Source organism: Agrilus planipennis, unplaced genomic scaffold (assembly GCF_000699045.2).
Source record: "Agrilus planipennis isolate EAB-ADULT unplaced genomic scaffold, Apla_2.0 scaffold208, whole genome shotgun sequence".
In the NCBI taxonomy this organism is placed as follows: Eukaryota; Metazoa; Arthropoda; class Insecta; order Coleoptera; family Buprestidae; genus Agrilus; species Agrilus planipennis.
Window position 1 is genome coordinate 525,333 of NW_020439048.1, and position 15,179 is coordinate 540,511.

General features: G+C 31.5%; 4 protein-coding genes across 8 annotated transcripts in view; 2 read left to right on the plus strand and 2 right to left on the minus strand.

Annotated features, from left to right (window-relative positions):
- The first annotated feature begins 416 nt into the window (after positions 1–416).
- LOC108739458 (cyclin-dependent-like kinase 5) overlaps positions 417–15,179 on the plus strand; it is a 38,671-nt gene continuing 23,908 nt past the window's right edge. The window contains exons 1-3 of one of the 2 annotated variants that reach the window (XM_018473362.2): positions 423–3,059; positions 3,108–3,262; positions 3,603–4,324. In XM_018473362.2, the coding sequence (XP_018328864.1) occupies positions 2,465–3,059; positions 3,108–3,262; positions 3,603–3,749 (897 nt within the window). In that variant the 5' untranslated portion in view covers positions 423–2,464 and the 3' untranslated portion in view covers positions 3,750–4,324. Of the gene's footprint in view, positions 3,060–3,107; positions 3,263–3,602; positions 4,325–15,179 lie in introns of those variants that run through there. The other variant, XM_025976906.1, reaches the window with a different exon arrangement.
- Positions 4,779–11,820, minus strand: LOC108739453 (anoctamin-8). Its single transcript, XM_018473353.2, has 18 exons — positions 11,641–11,820; positions 11,341–11,584; positions 10,928–11,286; positions 10,690–10,796; positions 10,452–10,637; positions 10,205–10,357; positions 9,833–9,968; positions 9,579–9,634; positions 8,754–8,828; positions 8,221–8,502; positions 7,960–8,157; positions 7,772–7,903; positions 7,540–7,706; positions 7,116–7,485; positions 6,920–7,033; positions 6,691–6,862; positions 6,260–6,471; positions 4,779–5,978 (listed from the first exon to the last, which is right to left on the minus strand). The coding sequence occupies exons 1-18, from the start codon at positions 11,735–11,737 to the stop codon at positions 5,916–5,918; spliced, it is 3,123 nt and encodes a 1,040-aa protein (XP_018328855.1). The 5' UTR covers positions 11,738–11,820; the 3' UTR covers positions 4,779–5,915.
- LOC108739456 (cyclin-dependent kinase 20) lies at positions 12,047–13,402 on the minus strand. Of its 3 annotated transcripts, XM_018473357.2 has the most exons (5): positions 13,200–13,402; positions 12,964–13,149; positions 12,667–12,903; positions 12,366–12,593; positions 12,047–12,310 (listed from the first exon to the last, which is right to left on the minus strand). In XM_018473357.2, exons 1-5 carry the CDS (start codon positions 13,383–13,385, stop codon positions 12,128–12,130), a joined length of 1,020 nt encoding a protein of 339 aa, XP_018328859.1. In that variant the 5' UTR covers positions 13,386–13,402; the 3' UTR covers positions 12,047–12,127. The 3 variants fall into 3 exon arrangements, with proteins under 3 accessions (XP_018328859.1, XP_018328858.2, XP_018328861.1); XM_018473356.2 differs by having other exon boundaries at positions 12,667–13,149; XM_018473359.1 differs by having other exon boundaries at positions 12,667–13,149; positions 13,259–13,336.
- On the plus strand, positions 13,695–14,886 carry LOC108739447 (N-alpha-acetyltransferase 40). Of its 2 annotated transcripts, none has more exons than XM_025976907.1 (5): positions 13,695–13,819; positions 13,883–14,106; positions 14,158–14,316; positions 14,375–14,530; positions 14,596–14,886. In XM_025976907.1, exons 1-5 carry the CDS (start codon positions 13,793–13,795, stop codon positions 14,693–14,695), a joined length of 666 nt encoding a protein of 221 aa, XP_025832692.1. In that variant the 5' UTR covers positions 13,695–13,792; the 3' UTR covers positions 14,696–14,886. The 2 variants fall into 2 exon arrangements, with proteins under 2 accessions (XP_025832692.1, XP_018328848.1); XM_018473346.2 differs by having other exon boundaries at positions 13,696–13,819; positions 13,874–14,106.

Genomic DNA, 15,179 nt, shown 5'->3' on the forward strand with positions numbered 1-15,179 from the left:
CTGATGTGGACACCTATAATGACTGGTCTCCATAAATTCCTTGCAATTTTTCGTTGATTGAATTCGCAGATTTACCATCATTATCAATAAGATCTTTTTTGAATTTCCAAATTTACTGATTGCGAGCAAGTTCTTTTGGTTATTTTAGTAGTATGCATACTTGGAGCACTGTTTGGTTAGAGTGTGAAATAAGGGCGATAGGTACAAGAAAAGGTACGAAGCCTTTGAAATGTGATGTTACACTATATAGAAAAGGTNGAGATTCTACGTACTTTTTTTACATAATTACCACTTCTTAAAGCTTAATTTATACCTTCTATCTTCCAATATTTTCAGGAGCGCTTTTCTATGTTCATTTTGTGATATTTGAAATTTTGCATTTTTTTGCTGTCATCTGTAGTTTGGTGTTTGTGCTTTGAGATACTTCCAGTTAGTCTTCTATGTAAGATTGATATCTTCATTGTCTTTTAGTCTCTACTACTATTTTTTGTGTTACTTAAGCTACAAGTAAGTTGCCGTTTGATGAATTTGATGAGAATGCAATTTTCATGATTTTTCCTTTTTTATCATTAATTATTCTGTATTGTTGGGATGAATTTGGTATGTATATACCTGCGCATCTAATCGTAATTTCGTTTAAACATTAACAACTGCTGTGTGAATTTGTGTCGATTTGTTGTGTATGTACATATGACAGTAATTAGCATTAACAGAAGTCGATGACTGGTTGTAATAAGAAGCGGGCGTTTACAGTTTGAGAACAAGGTTAGTCATTCAAAAGCGAATCGCCGAACAAAATGTGTGTACGGTACAATCTTGCTAACGTGTGCATACTGATCCGTAACGATCGAGATCAAGGTGACCAGCAGCACTTCATGAAGGTTGTAGCATGCAGTACCTACCTACCCACCTATCTGCTTACTTACCTACCTACCTACCCATTAATTATATAAAGGACATAAATACTACACATTAGTACTAACAATAGGGGCTTCTTTTAAATGGACCACGAGTTTTTTTTTAATTGCAAATTAGTGTGGCAATCAGTGGGTAGGCTTTTGGAACTCAAAAGTTGGACCTTTCAAATTGCTATTATATTAACGCTTATGGGTAATGACAAAGATGAATTAATTTAATAAATTAATAGCAACGAGCTGGGAGGGTCCAAAGTCATTAAAAAAAACATAGTCAACCCAGCTGCGTGATGTGGTCCAGTGGTTATAGATCATAAGTTCAGGTTTTCTGTGGTAATATTGAGTCGTGTAGTAGCAGTAATATTCCACATAGAACCTTTCATTTTATCTTCCTTCCTAGCAATCACCCAGCATCTATCTTTGCGAATCCTGAAAAGAGGTTGAAGGCGTCTTCCACCTTACCTTACCTTACCTTACCTTTTTTTACAGAATACTCAGTTTTTAAAGCTTACTAAATTATTTCCTTCGTTCAGTAGCGCGCTCATTTGAAGAGCTGTTGAAAAATCATTAACACCAGTGAATTCCGCGCATTTTTGTATGTAAAGGTCAAGTTTCAGAGCTTTATAGATATTTTCCATAACCTCGCAATATTAGGTGCGCTTTTGTTGGTTTCTATAAATTTTCTGTATTTTATGCAGTAATAATTCTGTAGCAAGCTTATTTGAAGAGATATTTCAAAACCGTTGGTACCATTAAATTCTAAGCATTTTTATACATAGCAGTCAGCTTTTCAGAGCTTAGTAGATGTTTTCCACTTGCTCGCAATTTTAGGTGCGCTTTTTTGGATTAGATAAATTTTCTGTATTTTATAGAGTAATAATTATGTAGCGGGCTTATTTGAAGAGATATTGGAAAACCGTTAGCACCATTAAATTCTACGCACTGTTTTACATAATACTCAGCTTTGAGAGCTTTGTAAATCGTTTCTACTTCCTTGCAATTTCAAGTGCGCTTTTTTATGTTTAGATAAATTATCTGTAGTTGTCCAGTAATAATTCAGTATCGGGCTTATTTGAAGAATCTTTCGAAAACTGTTAGCACCATTCATTTCTACGCACTTTTTTACATAATACTCAGCTTTGAGAGCTTTGTAAATCTTTTCTACTTCCTTGCAATTTTAGATGCGCTTTTTTATGTTGGGATACATAAGTTCCTCTAATAATTTAGTTGTGAGCTTAACATGAGAAAACCTTAGTTCGAGTCTATAAACGATCTTGAATAATTAGCAATCACTCTTGTTTTCTTTCCAACATTTTTGTGAGTTAAAGACGGTAAAAGGTATTATTAAAACTTTTTCAAACTAAAGTCGCGGTTGTTGATATTAATTACTTGGCCATCTATTAGTGTATTGTAAATTAATGGTTAAGCAGAAATATCTACCAAGCATTACAGGGACCTGACAGACGTATAGTAAAACTGACAAATTACCTGTAATAAGGTTATGTTTATATGGGTATTTAAATATACACAACCCAAATATTGCTTTTAAAATGCAAAAATATGAGAAATTAGAAAAAATCGGTGAAGGTACTTACGGCACAGTATTCAAAGCTAAAAATCGTGAAACTCATGAAATAGTGGCTTTGAAAAGGGTAAGGTTAGATGACGACGATGAAGGTGTACCTTCTTCAGCTCTAAGAGAAATTTGTTTATTGAAAGAATTAAAACATAAGAATATTGTTCGCTTATACGATGTATTACACAGTGATAAAAAGTTAACATTAGTGTTTGAGCATTGCGACCAGGATTTAAAGAAATATTTTGATAGTTTAAATGGAGAAATAGACTTGGATATTGTGAAATCTTTCATGTACCAACTTCTAAGAGGTTTAGCTTTTTGTCATAGTAATAATGTACTACATAGAGATCTGAAACCACAAAATTTGCTCATCAATAAAAATGGAGAACTTAAACTTGCTGACTTTGGTTTAGCAAGAGCTTTTGGTATACCAGTAAAATGTTATTCTGCAGAAGTTGTTACGCTATGGTATAGACCCCCTGATGTACTCTTTGGTGCTAAATTATATACAACATCAATAGATATGTGGTCTGCAGGATGTATTTTTGCTGAACTAGCTAATGCAGGTTGGATTGTGTAATCTTTTTGGTAGTATATTGTAAGATTTCTTTTAGGAAGACCTCTTTTCCCTGGATCAGATGTAGACGATCAGCTAAGACGGATTTTCAAACTGCTTGGAACCCCAACTGAAGAGACTTGGCCTACAATGACTCAGCTACCTGATTACAAGCCTTTTCCACTTTATCAACCCAGTATGAGTTTGGCTCAGGTAAGTGAATTGTTAACTGTTATACAAAGTTATTGGAGTTTTATAAACTGTTAGATGTTTTAAAACAAATGGAAGGTAATTGTATTTATAAATAAGTGTACATGTACTTTATCTTTTAACACAATAATTCTCCAAATAATTCCAAATTACAAAACAATCTGGCAGTTATAAAATTTAATAACGTTGTCAATAAATGAATTTGAATTTGAATAATATTTCTTTGGCTTTGGCTATAACTATGAATGTTTTAAAACTGATCGAGTGTTCAGAGGTAAAATAACTAACTTGGACACTTATGATATTGAGTAAAGGAAAATAACATCTAAAATTTCATCTAAAGGTTGTTCCAAAGTTGGGTAGTAGGGGTCGAGATCTTCTTCAGCGTCTTTTGGTATGTAATCCAATGCAACGCATTTCTGCTGATGATGCAATGGCCCATCCATATTTCACTGACTTGAATCCCACAATAAAAAATGATAGATGCTAATAATTAAAGTAATTGTGTTCGTTGCATTTAGAACTATAAGGACTAAAAGCATTTAGTGTCGGTTTTTGCTAAAAAAAGAACAGGACCAATAGTACTTCACAAAGATCAATTTTTCCATATATAAATGAATATAATTTTTACAATCGAGTATGTATATGTTTTTCTTTACTGTACGTTAGAATTGAATTAGGCTTCTTTTTTTTAAGAACAATAAGTAGAACATTGTGATATTTCACCAAAGTTTGTAAAAATTTTTTGTTTATTATGGATATACCTGGTACATTTTATTAGTGAAGTATATTGTATGTATAAATGTAAAGTTTAAGTACGTAAAAATGATAAAACAGCATTTGTAAATAATAATTTTACATTTATCTATTTATGTCCAGCGTGTACTTAAATAAATAATTTCCATAAGAATAGGATTGCAATAATAAAAAGTCCTTTTTTCGTATTAATTTATTTGTTTAATTCAACAAGCTTACATCTATGCAACATTTCGGCACACAAACACATCCAGAGAACACAATTTAATTATTAATAGCGAAAAAATGTTGACATTTAGCTTGCAAGGACACAACAACGCGATGGAGTTGACAAAATATTCTGAACAGCTAAAACCCTTAAAACTGTATTTAATAATAACCGTAATTATAGAATTTTTTAATTTGACGCTACAAAAGGACAAACTTTGCAAGTGTTTTTTTGTTGTTATTAATTATATGTCGCTTTTAATTAAATTTTAATAGAGTTAAAATTAGGGATACCTTTGTTTTGTTAGGTAGGTAAATTATAATTAACAAAAAAATATTAGTTATGGTTTCACTTCTGTTTTTAATTCAATCATGCAAGTTGATATCAAAAAATTGTTTAAAATACTATCAAGTAACGTCACATATGCATAAGTAAAGTAATTCTCTCATAAATAAACAATTTTTGTAATTACCGACTTATTTAATTTATTTTGAAATTCTTGAAACTTCAATGTAAATCAATAAAAACCTTGCAAATTGTAGAATCAAATTAAAATGCATCTAAATAGTTTTTATTGGATGTATGTATTGCTTTTGTTAAATAATTTCTTATTGCTTTAGGAAACTAGAACTCAATATTAAAGCACTTTAATAAGCGCAAATGCAACACCTCTGTCTTGAATTGCTAACAAGCTTTTAATGACGTATTTTTAACTTCTTGTTTTTTTTCTAAACTTAACATAGTGTATATGTATAAATGCACTTTAGATGATTACAAAGCTCTTGTTATTATTATTTTTTATTACTAGCAATTAACCGTGACGAGTTCTATTTCACCCTGAATTCTATATTTATGAATTGCATTTCCTATTACGTTACTTTTCCTTAACATTTGATACTACATGATTGTAATTAACGTGGGAAGATTGTTTGGAGAAACTATTAGAAGTTCCCAAAAAACATGAAAGAGACACTAAGGGGGATGTATACCATTTTACAATTGACTTGACTAAGTAAATCTATCAATTATGATAAACAGTATTTCCTTAAACTTTAAAGATCTGCAAACATTTTATTGAAATTCCAATACAATTTTGAATGTTTTTAGTACTTTTTTTTAAAAAGTTCATTTCAATATAACAAATTAAGTCATTTGATCTTGAGGTATCATTATGTATGTATTAAATGTTTTGCTGTACTAAAAATAGTAGAGCATTTATCGGCAACATAAAACATAAGTCTTTGATCAGGAGTCATGATTTTCAATTTCAGTTACAGTTATCGATAAAGTATAAGGAAAAGCTATATTTTCTACTCAATTACGTGTCGATAAATATTTCGTTTTGTTTGTTATAAAGTTAACTATTTTTTATGTTTTCCATGTTTTCTTTCATACAAAAATAAATTTCCATTATGCAAAAGCTGCCAACAAAAATGATTCAACATATAATTCAGTCGTTCTATTATTACAAGTCTTAAGTACGTATTTTTATACTTTTTTGTACTTTGCTAAATTGAATGGCAAAGCTGTTAAAAATGGACAATAAACTTTAACAACATGTGAACGTGAACCTTACGACCTAAATGCCATATTACAAAAGGTATACTTTATATTCTAAATACCGTACGTGTACATATACATGTAATAATATTTTTATGCAAAAACAACGATAATAAAATGGCCGTTTCTTGTTTATAATGTGCCACTCTGGCTGAAACGTTGATGCTGCTTTTTTACGTCTTCCAGCTGAATAAGCTAAAAGTTCAAATTTCAACATTATAATTTTATCATTATTATACGCCCCCCCCCCCACAAAAACATGTCAATAACTTTGATAAATCAGAATTTATATTTGTTCCGATAAGATCATTTGTAAAATGATGCCTTTTTAAAGCATAATGATTTATTCGTATTAGGATGTTATTTATCTATGAACTTTAAGCATAATTAATATTTTGAAAACTGTTAAAATTTCTTTCCTTTGTAACAAAATCATAGGTGTATGTGGTAATTATTTAGAATGGGTAAACTATTACCTTTTCTATTGGAATGCAAGATAATTCGCCTCCAACGGGTTGTATGTTTGGAAGAGGTGTGGTAGGGGTGACAGGAGGTTTGTTGGCCTTTTCTTGTGCTTCTCGAGCTCGCCTTTCTTTCAATTTCAAAGAAAAAATTGCTACCGACCTTGCCCTTTTCATCAAACTCTGCCTGACACGATTTTTCTTTGCAGCTAAATCTTCAGCAGATGCTGAATAAAATTAAAATCAAACTCTCAGTAAATTGTGGCGAATATAAAACTTATTAAAGTAACGACGGAAATTACTTATTAATTTTTTTCTGATATGTACGTTTTAAAATCAAAACTGTCCTAATATTTCCTTTACTTAACTATTTAATAATGGCCATTTTGATTTTTGATCCTCTCATACCGAAAGGACTCGTCTTTTTTGTGCATATTAAGACTTACATTTTAATTGATCGTCCGCCTCCTGACTAGAAATACTACGATTGCTTTCGCCTAAAGCTTTTTCTACAAGTTCCGGTTGAGCTTTAGAAGAATTTCCGCTGCTGGGCGAGCGAGGTCTGGCTGTCCACGTAGGACTACTTCGAAGTAAATCCGAATCAGAGCTGGAAGCCTCCTACGAATATAAACAACGTTAAAGATAATTCGAGAAAAAATAAAATGAATAACTTGCCTTGGCTATGCAATCACTACTTTTATGTACGTCAACTTCGTCTTTCAATTTTCGGACCCATTCTACACCTCCTGTAGGGCCAACCGTTAGGTGATAACTATTATTACCTTCCAACTAAAAAACGGAAAACGAAGTTAAAGCAATATATTTTTATATTTGCTTACCTATATTGATTCAATAAGTACAATAGACTTACTGCTTCTGGTGGAACCCATTCTTTAGACTTTCTCGGTTTAAATGGCGGTATTTGCTGTATACTGTCAGGTGTGATTGATAAGACTCTCCGATTTTCACTGTTAGAATGACCAGCCGGTGTAACAGGAGTAACCACTGAAGAAGACGTTGAAGTTGTTGATGATGTTACAACTGGAGTACTAGGAGTTTGAGAAACAGAGCGACTGGGCGAAGGTGTTGCAGTACTGGTGAGGGGCAATGTGTTAAGAGATGAAAGGAACGATGGTACTTTTTTCATCTGTTCCATAGGTTGTTCGGATTTGTCTTTTTCATCGAACGTTTGCTTGGAAGCAGATGTAGTTGGTGAAGATCTATTTGGCTTAACAATAAATCTGTAGAAAATAACAGATAACATTTATGCACTACGAGTAGAATATTGAAATTACCTGCCAATTCGTTTTGTGCTGGGATCAAAAGGTGACGCTGTCCTTGTATTCGATAATCGACTGGCTTCCCTTCGTGCCCATTCAATTTTAGCCATTTCGGTTGCTAGCCATCCAGGAATTTCTGGTATTGCACAAGTTATAGCAAAACGAATGCCAAGCATTATGTGCTAAAATACAAGAAAAATGGGCTAGAACAATTATTGATACTTTTAAACTACAGCTTGTAACTTACTTCAAGGCAGACTATTAGTAAAATAGTTTGAGTCGCTGTCATATCAGGAAACATTCGATGCACTTGTCCTGAAAGGCCAATTAGAGCGCAATTTACCAGAACAGCAATTATACTCATATATTCCATGCAATTCTAAAAGGAAAAAAATCATAAAACTGTACCATACAGTAAAACAAACTATGACTTACATGCCATGTTCCAATGTTAGAAACTCTTTGTCCAAAAGGCCTCTGACACACGTAAACTAGTTTAAATGCATCACTTCGAATTTCTATCAAATTATTCAACATAGCACAGAGGGCAGCTGGTGGAAAAGCCGAAGAAAAAAGTATAACGTAACCCAACTGAACAGTCATCTCTAAATGATCAGCAAAAGTGCCATTATACTGCAAATAAAAACGCAGTGAGTCTACATACATTTCTGTTTTTAAAAATCAAACATAATTTACCTTAAACAGAGTACTTTCAAATTCAGCTTGACTCATACTACGTTTCGTTTTAACTTTCGTTGTATCAGAAGAACTCTCTTGTTCATCAGAGTCTTTTGAATTTGTTGAAGAGATGGAATCTCTTTTAATATCGCCCGGGAGGGACTTTGGATCAGTTGGGGTCAACACACCCCACAAATCGAGACTCAGTTTAGCCAAACGTAAATGTTCCAACATATAAGGCCATGCAGATTCTTTCAGATTTCCAATTATTTGTCGCGAAATTAATAGAGCTGCCAGTTGCTAAAAATTAGTACACAGTTAATAACTTAGCCTATGTAAAATTAATCATATCATGCAACTATATATTACATTTTATTATTGTTGTATATACTTATTATAAATACTAATTTAAAAAAAAAGTAACAAAGTTTAAACTCAAATTAAACTTTCAAATTTTTAACTTTTTCAGTAAACACAGTTATACAAATTCAATAAGCATGTGCGTTAACTATTCTCATGCAACAGTGTTTTTATACAAATTTACATCTTACCTCTTTCAATCGAGCCTGATCTTGTAGGTAAAATGCAATGTAGAAGAGTGAGAGAAATGAGTTTACAAATTGAAACTGCAAAAAAGTGTCATAAGCATTTTCATATAGAAGTATCTGTACAACAAAGAAATTAGTAAAATGTTAAATTATAACAGTCTATTTACACTACGTTTGAAGCAAAAATGGGGTGAAAATAACTATCAAAAGACTAGTAATTTCAAGGAGTTATTTTCTTCGCATGTTTGCTACTACTTTTGCAGCAAAGAAAAGTGCATGTGTCATTAATAGAATATGTAACTTTGAAATTATTGGATACATATTTTATTACACTGTTGTAGAACGTGTTAAACAAGCATTCTAAAATGCAAGTGCATGCAAGGGAACAATTTTTTTGAAGTTACATCTCTTTTGGAGCGTTAAGTAAAATTTTAACATGAAACGGAAGTTGTGTGCGCACGGTATGAAATAAATAGCGTGGCTACGTTTTAAATATCCTCATTAAATTAAAGCGTAATTCGGCTATACTCGAAAAGGTAAAATCGAAAAGATTATTAAATGATTGTGCTGATTCAATTTGCCATCATACTGTGTTGCACATCACTACATTTACGTTTTCTTTTGGTTTAGACTATTCTTTTTATAGAATTGAAGTTTAATACAGTTCTTGTCAGAAGTAGTGTCTTTAATTCTTTTTATGAATGGCTTCAGAAAAAGGAGACTGCATATAATAGTACTGTTTGCAAGTTAAAAAAGATACATTTACATGCGTGAATTAATAGAGGAAATAGAGGTAAGCGGGAGGCTTTTTAACTGACTAATACTAACCACAGCAACTTTTCCTATAAGGTGATTTTCGTATTTTGTTTCAAGACGGTAATTTTCTGGCAGCATGGCAAACAACAAACACGTTAAAAAATTTAAAATCCAGGTTAAAATATTCTACATAGTATTGTTAAAAGTTAAAATATCTACTTTTTACAAGTTAGTAATCGAAAACAACATCAAATAAAAACATTACAAAAGTTCTACAAACAGTAGAAAAAGTTGGTATTGAAAAAAGGTATCGTTTAATAATTTACCTTTATCGTTAAGCCACAAAGCCACTTTGAAATAAGCTTCGTCCATTAGTGATATAACTATAGCCAACATTACTTTAGGCACATAGCCTAGCCAAAGAGGAAATTCTCTGCTTTCAAGGTGACTATCCCACCAATCCTGTATAAGATAGAGAATTTGTTTTATTAATTTTGAAAAATTTGAAGAATAGATCATCTTAGATGTCATTAAACATATTTGAATGATTTTTTTACGCAATTTAAAGTAAATATTAACTGGTAACGTCTTTACACGAATATTATCAATTTTGTTCGTCAGTTTGAATTCCCATTTTAATTTTTCTGTTTTATTTTTTATTCATTGTCGTTAAATATACCCCAAAAAGGAGAATTTACCTGAATATGAAATGATACGGTCATAACAAAGAATACTGTTGCCAAACATACGGCTATTGTTGGAATTGTAACACAATAACGAAAAACATGTCTTCGCCAAGCTGGTTGCCAAGGCTCTAAACGCCCCGTAACGGGACTTGGCTGAAGTGGACCCTACAATATCATAATGTTAAATAATAGTTGAAAATAGTTACAATATTAAATAATAATTGATTGTGAAGAAAATAATAAGTAACAAGTATCTTACTGTAAATAATGGTCTTGCATCAGCAAGTAAATCAGTTCTCTGGTCGAGTGTTCCCCAGCGAAAAGCCAATTCTGCTGAATATCGTTTCCAAGCTTGTAAATATGTAGTTACCCAAACTATATTGAATATTGAGAAAATTACATATCCTATATCTTCCAAATTTTGATGTTGACCATCACAGCAAAGCTGAAGGCAAAGAACTTGTAGTATTTATAAAGAAAGAATCAAGAAAAATTACCCAAAAAATAAATCCTACAAGGGCAGGTATACTTAAAGCTGTTGTGTAGTGACCCAACCATGCAAAATACATAGCAATCTTCACACCAAAGTAATTACAAATATCATCTAAAAATTATTGTATTATACAGTACTGAGCATCGATGAAGTGTTAGTACTTTTATGAAATGCTATTAAATCATTAACATAATGGTTAACTGAGTGAGAAAATGTCAAAAATGAAAAAGTAAACTGCTTGCCTAATGGCTGTCTGGAAAAGAAGTCTCGAACCCAACTGTTTTGTAACTTCTCTAGTACCATAATTTCATGTAATGGATAAACCTGTATTATTACTCCAGAAACAACACATCTTGGAATAATAGGTTGTCCCTCTACTAAATTTAATTCAGAAAATGCTTCTAAGTCTGATTTCTCACATCTAATGCTTTCTAAGAGTCTAAGTTGTAACCACTGCTTTTCTTGACTTGTGAAAAATAGGTCATCATTTTCAAAGTTTTCAAAACAGTGGGAGTCTTTAATTGCAAATTCCTTTAGTCCTCCTCCTTTGGAAGCCTTAAGTTGTTTTGGAAGATGAAATTCTTCTGCTGCCTTTATTAAACTAGAAAATTCTCAATTAATGTGTCTATGTCACTGACTATTTTCAATAACTTACACAAGAAATGGGGCAGTTATATAAAACGCTGTTGTCTGAGTAGATACATGTTGCCTTACACTTACAGTTAATTCACAACACTCCTTAATTCTATCTAAAAGCCATGAAATCACCGATTCCTTGGCTTGTGATGAAAAAATTACCACTACATCGCAATTCGGAGATGAAACAGTATTCAACCACAAACGCTTTGGAGATAAAAGGTATCCTGCACAAGGAACTCTTCTTTTAATTAGTTCAGAAGCTATAAATTGCATTTAACATGTTATTTGATAAAATAGTTAAGCCATAACTTGTTACCTTGATGCAATGTTTCTTGAGCTTGTTTGATAAATTTCCTGTGTCTCAAAGTGTTTTCACTGCCTCCAGTATTTACAAGTAATTCCTCTTCAGCCATCTGGCAATAATTTTTATTTTAATATATTTTATTGTATTAGTTTTAACGTATTTGCTGTATTTGTTCTTTTTTTGTAAATTAAATGTTACGTCAAGATCAAAACGTCAAAATACAGTAATGTCAAAATTCGAAGTGTCTATTGTGCCATAAACCGGTAGCATTTTTTTCTGATTTCTATATACAGGGTGATGTATTTTTAAGGTGTGATGTACATAATGAACCATTGCGAACCATTTTCGGAAGAGTTGATTTATAATATTACTAACCGTTAATAAAATCGAAAAATATAGAAAACAATAAAAAAACTGCTGATGTTTATGTTGTAATATAAAAATACAACAAAAGATAAAAACGTGCTCAAAACATATTGTTAGATATGATAAGTGTTACTTATGTAGACTCATTTATTTCTCGTATAATGTCTTTCTGATATTTCAAACTTAAGTCACTGAAATCTTCATCAAATTTGTCCCATTCCGGTGATTGCCAGTCGGTTTTTATGTCTTTAGGTTTAGGCATATTCTTCATTGAACACGTGGAAGGAGAACGAAAGAAATACTCATGTTTTAAAGCCTAAAAGAAAACGTAATTTTGAGACATTGTATAAAACTTTGACCGGAAGAGTTACATCTTCAGCAGATGGTCGATTTTTATCATTGTATTGTACACATGTTTTAATTAAATCGACAGCATCCGGTGATGCGTTCGGTACTATTTCTTTCCAATCTAATCCAGGACTAAATTTGAATGTTATTTTATTAAAATCCGGTAAATTTTTCAGCCCAGGCCATGTAGATTCGTTGGGAGTTCCCAGAGTATGTAAGACGATTGCTAATTGTTCTATATCGGTTTCTCCCTAAACAAGAGTTTTTCTTTCTTAGTTTAGTACTAAATATGGTAGCGTAAGATGAGATTTAGATATTACTTACGGCAAATAACGGCATTCTCTTAATCATTTCGGCCATAATACAACCAAATGCCCATATATCGATACTGGGTGTATAATTTCTGGAACCATACAGTAATTCTGGTGCTCTATACCAACGTGTAGCTACCTGATGGGAATATTGTCGCTCCTGATTTTTCATGAATATCCTTGCTAAACCCAAGTCCGCAATTTTTAAAACACCATCTGCAGCAATTAATAAATTTGCGGGTTTTATATCCTGTTTTAAAAATATCGATTTAAAAATAATATATACATATAAAAGAGGTTTATCACTTACCCTATGCATCAGTGATTTACTGTGCATATATTTTAAACCCATTAGTAACATTTTCATGTAGGTCTTTATTTGAGAAGGGCTGATAGGAGTTTCGTCTTTCAATAAGTCGTACAAACTGGATGGTAAAAATTCCATAGCCAAAATTATGCCCATCCCATGTGGTATAATATCATACAATTCTACAATCTAAAACGAGTGCGTAAGATCATGAATTCTTATGAATAAACAATACAAACATATTTAAACTTCAACACACGTAATGCTAACATTTCCCTCATAATATGCTTTGGAATACCTTCATCTAGGTTCTTGATTATCAATTTTTTTAAAGCTACTTCGCGGCCAGTTCTTTTATCCACCCCTTTCATAACATATCCATGTGCTCCTTCACCGATTCTTCCATTAATTTCAAAATTGTTCATGTTTTATTTGTGATTTTNATCAATTCATTATATTTGAGTGATCCTTCTTGAACCCACATTAAATTTTGGTAAATCGCGTCTGTCCAGTCAGTGTATCGGCTCACTAAATATCCTTGAATACGTAGTTGCTTTCTTACAATCGATGGCTGTACTATGGGAGCTAAAATTTATAAAATGGTATACATTTAGTCTCATTACATATTATTAAATATCTTTACCTTTGTTAAAATTGAACATACTATCTTCGTTGCTGTAATTTTGGTGAAAACCACACACTGCTACATAGATATGGTTATTCGCAATATGGTACAATAGCCACAATTTAAATTTGAATATTTAAAGTGGGGTTAAGTTTGGTTTAAATTTTGTTTTGTGTTTTTATAAGTTTACAAACGTTTTTAAAAATTATGCCAAGAAAGGAAGATAAATCTTCAGTAAGCCGAAAATGGTTTCATTTCCTAATATTTGTTCAATTGAAACATTTTTAGAAATCAAAGGAAAAAAGGCAAAAACGAAAGGAAGAACAGATGAAGATAAAGTTAGCTCAAGAAAAAGTAGACATTGCGAATAGGCTGGAAGATCCTTTAGCAACGTTTCCAGCTTTCCAGACGTTTATTAAAGACGGTTTACTTGTACAATTTCAAACAAAAAAAGTTACTGATTTAGATGAATCTGTACGTGAATGGATCTTTGATTTAACAAAAAGAAATATGAAAGAAAAGTAGATGACTTTTCATATTACATTAAAGACAATAATAGTTTTTAATTTAAGATATGAGACCTGCTCTTGGGGTTGGAATGAAAAGAAAAAGAAAGAAGAGATGATGGACGAGAGAGCATGGTACTTAATAGCAAAAACAGATGCTAATGACTTCATTGGCTTTTCTCATTTTCGTTTTGATATTGATGAAGGCTTAGAAGTGCTTTACTGGTCTTATATGCTGCATTTTAGCTATTGCAGTTTATATATTTAAAATAATTCTTTTTAGTTATGAACTGCAACTGGAAACAATTGTTCAAAAAAGGGGCTTAGGAAAGTTTATGATGCAAATAATAGAACTTATAGCATTTAAAAACGACATGAAAAAGGTCGTTTTAACAGTATTAAAGAATAATCCTAACAGTGGATTTTTTAAAAAGATGAAGTATGTGATACATACACATATTAAAATACTAAATTGATTCAGTCATCAATATATCTTTGTTTCAGTTACAAACTTGATGAATCTTCACCTGAGGATTCTGATTATGAAACTATTCCATATGAAATATTAAGTAAACTTAATAAAAAGTTACTCTCTAATGACTAAAATAAATAGAATGAGAGACTGCTATTCAAATAGTTATTTTAAGTTTGGACAAACAATTATTTTAAGTTTGAATTATAATATTAACACTGTTTTTACCATTTTTACTTATACTTCTTGTTATAAATGCCTCCCAATTTATTAAAACTCCATTTTATATTTTATTAATATTTTTTTATCAACAATATATACAATATGAGCATTCAAGGTGTTTGTGAACCATTGCGAACCATTTTCGGAAGAGTTGATTTATAATATTACTAACCGTTAATAAAATCGAAAAATATAGAAAACAATAAAAAAACTGCTGATGTTTATGTTGTAATATAAAAATACAACAAAAGATAAAAACGTGCTCAAAACATATTGTTAGATATGATAAGTGTTACTTATGTAGACTCATTTATTTCTCGTATAATGTCTTTCTGATATTTCAAACTTAAGTCACTGAAATCTTCATCAAATTTGTCCCATTCCGGTGATTGCC

Excerpts from the sequence above, each read along its gene's own strand:
- LOC108739453 (XM_018473353.2), bottom strand. The coding sequence starts at position 11,737 with ATGGCTGAAGAGGAATTACTTGTAAATACTGGAGGCAGTGAAAACACT. Across the intron at positions 7,034-7,115 it reads AATGGGTTCCACCAGAAGCA|TTGGAAGGTAATAATAGTTA; the intron begins GTAAGTCTATTG and ends TCCGTTTTTTAG. Across the intron at positions 6,863-6,919 it reads GTAGTGATTGCATAGCCAAG|GAGGCTTCCAGCTCTGATTC; the intron begins GCAAGTTATTCA and ends TTATATTCGTAG.
- LOC108739456 (XM_018473356.2), bottom strand. The coding sequence starts at position 13,385 with ATGAACAATTTTGAAATTAATGGAAGAATCGGTGAAGGAGCACATGGA. Across the intron at positions 13,150-13,199 it reads GTGTGTTGAAGTTTAAATAT|ATTGTAGAATTGTATGATAT; the intron begins GTTTGTATTGTT and ends CACTCGTTTTAG. Across the intron at positions 12,594-12,666 it reads AGAGAATGCCGTTATTTGCC|GGAGAAACCGATATAGAACA; the intron begins GTAAGTAATATC and ends ACTCTTGTTTAG.
- LOC108739447 (XM_018473346.2), top strand. The coding sequence starts at position 13,793 with ATGCCAAGAAAGGAAGATAAATCTTCA. Across the intron at positions 14,317-14,374 it reads GGCTTAGAAGTGCTTTACTG|TTATGAACTGCAACTGGAAA; the intron begins GTCTTATATGCT and ends AATTCTTTTTAG. Across the intron at positions 14,531-14,595 it reads GGATTTTTTAAAAAGATGAA|TTACAAACTTGATGAATCTT; the intron begins GTATGTGATACA and ends TCTTTGTTTCAG.